Source organism: Musca domestica, unplaced genomic scaffold (assembly GCF_030504385.1).
Source record: "Musca domestica strain aabys unplaced genomic scaffold, Musca_domestica.polishedcontigs.V.1.1 131, whole genome shotgun sequence".
In the NCBI taxonomy this organism is placed as follows: Eukaryota; Metazoa; Arthropoda; class Insecta; order Diptera; family Muscidae; genus Musca; species Musca domestica.
Window position 1 is genome coordinate 510078 of NW_026712174.1, and position 9059 is coordinate 519136.

At 31.5% G+C, this 9059-nt stretch overlaps 1 protein-coding gene across 1 annotated transcript; it reads left to right on the forward strand.

The window, feature by feature from the left end:
• The first annotated feature begins 3529 nt into the window (after positions 1 to 3529).
• Positions 3530 to 7996, forward strand: LOC131800913 (sex determination protein fruitless-like). The gene is made up of 2 exons (XM_059118778.1): positions 3530 to 3775; positions 6565 to 7996. The coding sequence occupies exon 2, from the start codon at positions 6579 to 6581 to the stop codon at positions 7068 to 7070; it is 492 nt and encodes a 163-aa protein (XP_058974761.1). The 5' UTR covers positions 3530 to 3775; positions 6565 to 6578; the 3' UTR covers positions 7071 to 7996.
• Positions 7997 to 9059: the final 1063 nt, after the last annotated feature.

A 9059-nucleotide genomic window follows, 5' to 3' on the forward strand; every position in this document is an offset into this window, starting at 1 on the left:
AAACACAACTCTTATTAGACAACTTTTAAAACAACTTAGCCTCAGTCATATTTTAAAATTCCAACTTGAGTCTTCTTATACAGGGTGAGATAAAAAAACGGCAACAAAGGCAAACGCCATAAACTTTACATTTTTTTTTTAATTTCATGAATGAAAGCAAAAAATGTGGGAAATAACATCAAATTTTAAAACAAGTTTAGATTTTTTCGAAATTAGTCCTCTTTGGCACGAATTATGGACTTCAAATGGCTAATGAAACCGCCACAACGCGGCCCGAATGATGCTCTACGGTATTTTGACCCATTCTCGGGAGAAGCGCTTGCTTGAGGTGATTGACACTTAGTGCCAACCTTGCTTTTCCAAATACTCCAGGACATAATAGTCCAACGGTTTGGTATCCGGAGATTTTGGTGGCCGTTGTGCGCTGGAAATGAAGCGATGAACCTCATTTGTAAGCATTCTTGGGTGGCGCGTGCTGAGTGCGATGGTGCTGAGTCCTGTTGAATGTAAAAGGTCTTCGGCCAAAATGTTTTAATGCCCAGGCTTTAATACACCCTCCATAATATTTCTCGTGATAATATCGACATTTATTCTGATGCCATGGTCGATTATACGAGCGGAGAGCGACCATCGGCTGTTTAGGCGGCACACATCATCACCATGGCTGGCGCTTGAGCTCTGCATATTTTCGCTGACCTCTTTAGCAGGTAAACACGATCATTTTGTTTGTTAAAAACTGCTGGACAACGAATGTGTATCATCGGAGGAAAACCAAATTCGGCAGTTCACCACTTTCGACCAGCGAAGCAACTCTTTAGCTCTTTTGTGTCTATTTTCTTTCTGTTGCGGTGTAAGTTCTTGCACATTTTGGAATTTCAATGGCTTTACCCCGAACTCATTTTTCAATGTTGCCGAATGGAATATTGCGATATGATCAGCCCACGAGCCAATTTTCGGCCACTGTGAAGCGCTTGCTTCTTTACTTTTCGAACCATTTCTGCTGATGTTGCTGTTTTCTTCCGTCCACTTCCTAGTGCTACCAGTATCACGGACACGAGCGATGGTATAAGACACAAAAGATATATTTACATTTAAATGCTGGAGTGCTCTAAACGATTGCCACTTGTGGTTGCAGTTTTCCATCTCACTCTGTACAAGAATAATTAGTATGTTTTTCTTTTGTACCATTTGAAAATATATTTTGACCTTTTTTGTTGGAAATGTTTGCAATTATGCACAATTCGTTGTTTTATTGCCAAATTCTTGAATCTCTCCCACCCCCCGCAGCCCAGTGTAGTAGATAAAATCGCGGTTTTTTCGCATCGACGGTTTGTTCAGAGAAAAGTCTATGACACCATCACCCCTCCCTTCAACTTTGGATTGTCTTCCGTCCGACATTGCCAAATTGCGACAAACTAGATTGCCATTTTATGATTACCTACAAAAATCCGCCTCCTTCACTTGCATACAATCTATGCCAGAACTTAATCCTAAGTAGTGAGGTGTAATACATATTTCCACAAAAAAACTAAAAATATATATGTATACATATTATATATTTTATTACTAATCAATATACGTTATAGATGTCTTTTTAGTTTACAAACATACAAAAGAAAACAAAACTAAACAAAAAAATAAATAATTGATTGTTAGACTTTTAAGCTACCGTTTTAGTAGTTCTATATACACACATATACATATATATTAAACTAAAAACAAAACTAATAATTATTTGTGCACAACAATGAATGAAAACTCGAAATAAACAACAGACTTTATTTCGTGTTTTCCTATTCAATTTGAAGAAAAAGAAGAAGAAGAAGAAGACGAATGTGATAATTATGGTAAACAAAAAATGTAGTGACAAAAAAAAATTGTTAGAAACAATGAAATCAAGGTGCTAAATCCAAATAACCAGAACAAGAATACACTGACTAAGACGATGGAAATAGTATAAAAGAGATGACAAAGAAGCAGAAGAATATGTAATTAGCTACACATGAACAGCCAGTGTCCAGCTGGATGTACAACAATGTCAGACAGGCAAGTGAACAAATGTTGTGGAAACAAAACGTAGTGCAATAAAAAAACTAGTTTTCTTTTTGAAATAATATCAGCCTATAGGAACAGAAACAAACCTTCAAGAGAAAGAAAAAAAAACAAACAAACAGATAAATTATTTTACTATTATTTAATTGTATTTTTTATTGTTATTTGTACAAAAAAAAGAAATCGAAGAAATTGATTGCCTCTTCATTTTTATTAATTACTAAACTGTTGAACTATTTGTTTCACTTCTCAACGTGTCTGTTGTAATGAATAACACAAAATTTGTGCAATTTTTTTTATCTTTCATTTAGCTACTAAGATAACAACAACAGAATACAACTACAATTACAAAATTTACATGCACGTATCTATTGTCATAAATGCAAAATGAACTGGAAGCCCTAAGTGGCAGATGAAATAATAATCATATTTATAAAACGGGGACTTGAGTTGATTTTCCTTTTCGATAATGATAAATGTGTGTAAATATTATTTTTATTTTTTTTTGTTTTTCTATTTCTAATTTAGTAAACATTTACATTTATACTTGCCAAACAAGACTTTTAATACCTGATTTTAATGAAATAAAAATAAAAAACTTTTTTCACAAACCTACACAAACACACACTCAAATTACAGATACATACAAGAGGAAGCTTAAGGAGGCACACGCCAAAACCTCTCTCTTCTCTAATCTATTGCAAAAGGCAACACAATGTTTTGTTATTAACAGTAAACACATTTATAATTAATGCATTAATACGAAAACAAAAACAATATTTTAAGCTAAATATTAATTTTTTTATTTCATTTTTAACAACAACAACAAAAATGGCATAAATAACTTTTTGTACTGTTATTAATTTATATAATTTTTTTATAACATAAAACTATACTGAAATTATTATTTTTTTATAAACATAGTTAAGGTTTTATTTATACGAAAAACTATTAATGAATTACCAATAAGTTATTTTCACATTTGAAATTAAACCCTGAAAAAAAAAAAAACGAAAAGCGAAAACAAAATCACAAAATATGTAAAGAAATAAAAAAATTAAATTACTAGCAACCAACAAAACATGCGAGCATTTGTTATTCACAGATACAGCAGCAAGGCAACAAAAGCTGTGCCTGCCAACCTGGTGGTATGAATTCAAGGAAAAACCAAAACCCAGACAGAACTAAAACTTAAGTAACGTCCAGAAAATGTTCTCAAAATACTTTAATTGAAAAGAAAATAAAAAAACAGTTTCAGAAATGAAAATAAACAATTTTACACAAATATATACACACACACACGATGAAATATTTATGAAAATATCAACAACAACAGCAAAAGTAAAATAAATGAATTTATCTCTTGGAAATAAATCAAAAAAATGAAAGATGTTACTCCTCTGGTCTATTTATTCGCTCTTGCTCACTCTCACTCTCTCTCTCTCTCTGTCTGTCTCTCTTCAATTTATTGGTTGAAACATTACGACAGGCATTAGGCGGTCGCTCTTTGATTCTCGATAATTGTGCTTCCAACATGAGGTTACTATCGTCGTTGTCATCCATTCAACAAATTCCCAAATAAAATATTGAAATACCAATTGAATTTTTAACACAAAAAAAGAATATTAATCTCGGCCCAATTTCCTGTAATTTTATTTGTTTTTTCTTTGTTACTTCTCTTAATTATTTTGTTTTAATCTTATTTCAATTTTATTTGTTTAGAGTAAGTACATACAATACAAATTGTTTAAATGGTAAGCATATACAAACACACACACATTATTTATTTAATTTATAATATACCTATTTATTTTTATTGTATGTATAATGTTAGTGAGTTTCGCACATATGTTACACCCAAAATTGAAAACTTTTTGAAAATTAGAATTCGACTCTTAAACGGACCCGACATGCGACTATGTGCGAACATATTGTAAAAAATTTTATGTTTCATATTTACGGCTCCATTACATACACATGCATACCTATACATACATATATAGAACACAAATATATTTATTGTGACTAATACATGCAATCTCTATATATTAGCTATGCCATTGAGCGGGCATAACTAATTCGCGAATCTATCAGCAAAGTTTTGAATTAAGTATTACACACACAGGCACCTATATAGAAGATAACTTACATAAAAATATGAACGGAGGCATTTTTCCTATGATTTTTCTTAAATATTGTTTGTCCTATTAACAGTAAAGATGGAAGGCCAAAATAAACGAGCCATGACTTTCTTAAATTTTCATTAAAAATCGAATAACACAATTACGTGTGGTGGCATACCGTGCATGTCGTTCAAATTGCTCTCCCACCTTAACTGTTAACAAAAAATAATTAAACAGATTTTATTATAAATAAATACGTTGCACGACGGAATGTAAGTAATGAATGAGTACTGCAAAGTGATTCCATTGTATGCAAATACGTTTTGAAAATATTCGGCTTCAACTCCTTAAGTCCCAACTACTAGCACATGTATTTACACTGAAGGATTGTAATAGAGTTTGATTAACCTTTATACAGGGTGAGATAAAAAAAAACTGCAATAAGTCAAACGCCATAATTTTTACATTTTTTTAAATTTTATTGAATGAAAGTAGAAAATGTAGGAAATAGCATCAAATTTTATAATAAGTTTAGATTTGGTCGAATTGGTCACCTTTGGTGTTTTCATCTCACCCTGTAGGTGGTCTCAGTTTGTTCTCAATTTAGATTTTCTGAAATGTATTTTAAAATGTGAGAAAAATATTAAATTATAGTTTTGAAGAATCCAAAATTTGGAATATTTATAAATTGTAGAACTATTTGTCCACACTTTCAGGGCCAAAAGCTCATATCAATTGTTAAATTTAACAAAAATCATTATGAGTAAAAATCTTAATTTATTTATTTCATTTTTTCTGAGTTTATCTGCAAAATTTCGAAGAATGATACAGATGTGACCCAGAGTATCAGACTTCTACAATGTTTTACTACTTTCAACTCGCTTAATAATTAGTTCTCTCAAAGCAGTTTCAATAGTTTGTTGTTTTATCCTTAAAACTTATAAAGTCGATGGCTTTAAATCTCAATTTTAAAAAAGGCAACTTGTTATAGCCACGGTGTGTATTTGGCATGGCATAATTATAAATATTTATCTTGTGCAAATATCAGTTTTTTTTGAAAATTCTGTATTTACGAATTTAAATCATCCACTTAAGAAAGTTATTTATGCAAAAAGAAAAAATATAGTTTTTCCAAAATTGAGTTTACGAAAGAAAATATATCAAGACAGATCTATGTTGCATCAAAATAATTGAATTCGAGCTTTAAAAATCCATTTCTAGCATTTCTGCATTTCTATAATCTAAGAAAGTAAGATATTTATTTTTTTTTACAATTATTACAACAAAGTGAATTCTTTCCCTTGAAATTATTAAAAAATGTAAATAAATTGCAATTAAACAATTGTTAGTTTCTTTTTTAATTACTAAGGATGCATTGATATCTGAAATAGTTTCGTATGTGTTTTGAAATGTGTCAACTTGATGTGTCTGACCTTCAAAAATAAAAGAAGAAAAGGTGGATGACGGTGCCAACTACTGCGGATTTTGCAACACGAGACTTTCCTCTATAATTATGCCATATCTAGTTTGATAACCTTTTTATAGTTAATTTTAATAATTTTTATTGAAAAATTGGATTGTACTGTGAAAAGGCTGAGAGTCATTGTGAAAAATAATACAAAAAAAGTTTGTAGAAAATAGGCTTTAACGTGCTTGAGAATATCGCTTTATATCCGATAAGGTTGAGGGATTTTGGAAACAAAGTTGTTATTTACATTTCAGAAATTATTTTAAAATAAGTCTTGAGTTAATTGAAAGTTTTCCAAAAATTGTATTTTTTATATAGATACAGAGTTTTGTTGTTTTTTTTTTTAAGTTCTATTTTCCATATTTTGACTACACAATTTCTGTCTTTCTCTTTCTTATTCTAAGTGCCCTTTTTTCTATCTCACACACATACACTCTCTTTTTCTCTCTCCCTACCTACCTACCCATCTACCTACCTATTTATACATACAAACATATAATTTTCTATGAATTATTGCGTATTTTTATAATATACACGTAAATAGCTTCGAATCTGCTTTATAAGCTAATACTTAGTTTTTATTTAGTTATATTATTTTATTTTAGATAATTTTTTTTCAATGTTATTTTAATAACAAGTTGTTTTTGTCGATCTTGTGGCATTTGAAATCTTTTAGTTTATGTTTTTTGTTGGTTAGATTTTGTTTTCACTATCTTTATCAATTATACACGTATAGCGGAAACAACTAAAAGTACAGACAAAAAATATGTTACAACAACAACTATTATACACATAATAATATAAATACCTAACTAGTTAAAAAAATTAAACATAAGACCTATTTTCACTATATTTATTTCTCTGGGCTGACCAACTTTTCCCCCCTGTGTGGTGTGTGTTCTCTTTTTTCATTGGTTACAGCACCCCGAGGACGTATGTCAAGAACCTCTTTTCGAAGATCGTCATTCTCGAGGGCCTCATCTTTGTCCGACTCCCCTCCACCACATCCGGCAGCGACGTATGGCCTACAATTTGATGCAGCTATCAAAAATGAATATCTTCTGGAGAATATTATGCGAGGCGCCAATGGCGGACACCATCAGAACGACCAGGCACACCATCAAAGTCTAAATCAACTGCATACCCTTGGCTCGGCTACAGGAAATATGGGAAGTTCAGGACACAATATGCACCATCAGATGTCGTATCACAATATGTTCACGCCGTCCCGTGATCCAGGCACCATGTGGCGCTGTCGCTCGTGCGGCAAAGAGGTGACAAATCGCTGGCATCATTTCCATTCCCACACAGCCCAGCGCTCCAATTGTCCCTATTGTCCGGCCACATACAGCCGCATTGACACTCTGCGTTCACATTTAAGGGTCAAACACTCAGATCGACTCCTCAAATTGGGTTCCTCGATGTAAGCAGCCGGCGGTCATCGCTTAACAAGCAGCAGAACTCTATCTCTCTCTGTCCGGGGGAACCCTTAATACTAGCTATAACATATACACATACACAATTTTCTTTTCTATATTTTACTTTTGTTTTGTTAAAAACACACACAACTTTACATGTATGTAACCTTAATATAAAAACAACAACAAAAACCAAAATAATACTATTAACACATGTGACGTCACAAGAGAAACCTACTAGAAATTCAACTACATGAGATTAGGTTAAGTCTTTTTTTAACAAAAATGCGAAGAAAAAAAACGCAAGAATTGGGTTCTTATTTTAGATGCCAAATAGAAGCAAGTATGGATATTTCATCATAACTATTGAAAGCAACAAACAACCTATGTATGTCCATAAGTTTACTTAACAAAACTACAAACAAAATGCTGTCGATGTTCCCAAACGCTCCCCCTTCCCTCAAATCGGCTTCTAAACATAAACATAACACTAATGTATATCCCCCCCCCCACACGAAAACCCACATTTTGATGCTATTGGTAAAATAACACTAGGAATAGTTATAAACAATGTACTAACATTATACTTTAGATGATATTCATTACTTTTTTGTTTGTTTTAATAACAATAATAATAATAATTATAGCTGTGAGAAAAAATAACTTTGTAAATTTGTTGTTTTCGTAAATTGTAAGTTCATTGTTTGCTTGAAACACAAAAACAGAAAAATATGTAATTTAAAGAAATTTGATTTTATATTTTGTTTTTGTATAGATTTCTTCGAAATGTCTTTTGTTTTAATTTCAAAATTACAATGATTTAGCCTTGTCCAATCGCATTTACGCTTGTTTCGTTTAAAACGATTAACATACATACATACATAGGATAATACCAAATATTTAATACAATAACTATAACCAGAATAATGATAATTGACCCCTGAAAAAAGGAATTGTTTGTCTTTCGTTTGTCTTGTCTTCAATACTTAAGTTAATCTCACTCACAATTCCAACGGCAGAGTTTAAGTACATAAAAAGCTTGTAGTCATGACTAGGCATATTAATGTCATATTCTAATGGAAAACGGCGGCAGGATTTTAGTGCGGCTCTGTAATCCCTTTATGAAATGTCACAAAATATGCCTAGCCATGATTTCAAGCTTCTTATGTGCTTACACCTTAATCCTTTTTTTTATTTTGAATATTTTACCATATTCAGTCTAAGGTTTTTTGTTGATGGATATTTCATCATCATTTCTCTTTCGGGTTGAGCTTTTAATGACCTAAGGAGATGGGATTAAAGTCCAACGTTTCGCCATTGGGCACGGCTCATCAGGCATATTAGATGCCTCGATTTTGAATGTCGATTTGAGAGATGCTAGTATCTGAAACTTAAGAGAGACCAATAAATTTGGCAGCCACAATATTGCTCACTTCAAAAACATTTTATTGGAAAAACTTGGCCGAATACAGAAAAATAGTATTGTTACCAACTTCTGATCGGCTGATATGTTCTTTTTGACTATTTATGACAATTCACTCTTTAACTAATTTTTTATTGCAATTTAAAAAGTCCGATAACATGGCATTAATAAAATGGACCTTGCTATATGCAACACTTAATTGTTTCCTACAATTTTCAGCTGGAACCTGATCTTCTTAAACAGACCTCAATTAAACCCATCTAAAAAAATAAAATAATCTATCGATATAGCAAAACATGACCTTGATCCTTCAAATTTGTTGATAAACATTTGTTGGAACACCGCTATATTTTTCAATTGAATAACGTTTCTGCCAAGTTTAAAAAATCGAATCCAAATGTTTAGAATTTTACACTCCTTTTTCCTAGATATCAAATTTTCCAATTTTTATGTCAACAAATTTTATTACTCCAAATCTAAGTGAAAAAGAAGCTCCAAGGATCACTCGACAAGCTTAAATGAAATATTTTGGAGATATTTAATTGTTTCCTTTATTCCATTTTTTTTTCTTTTCT

Coding starts and splice junctions, on each gene's coding strand:
- LOC131800913 (XM_059118778.1), top strand. CDS start 6,579: ATGTCAAGAACCTCTTTTCGAAGATCGTCATTCTCGAGGGCCTCATCT.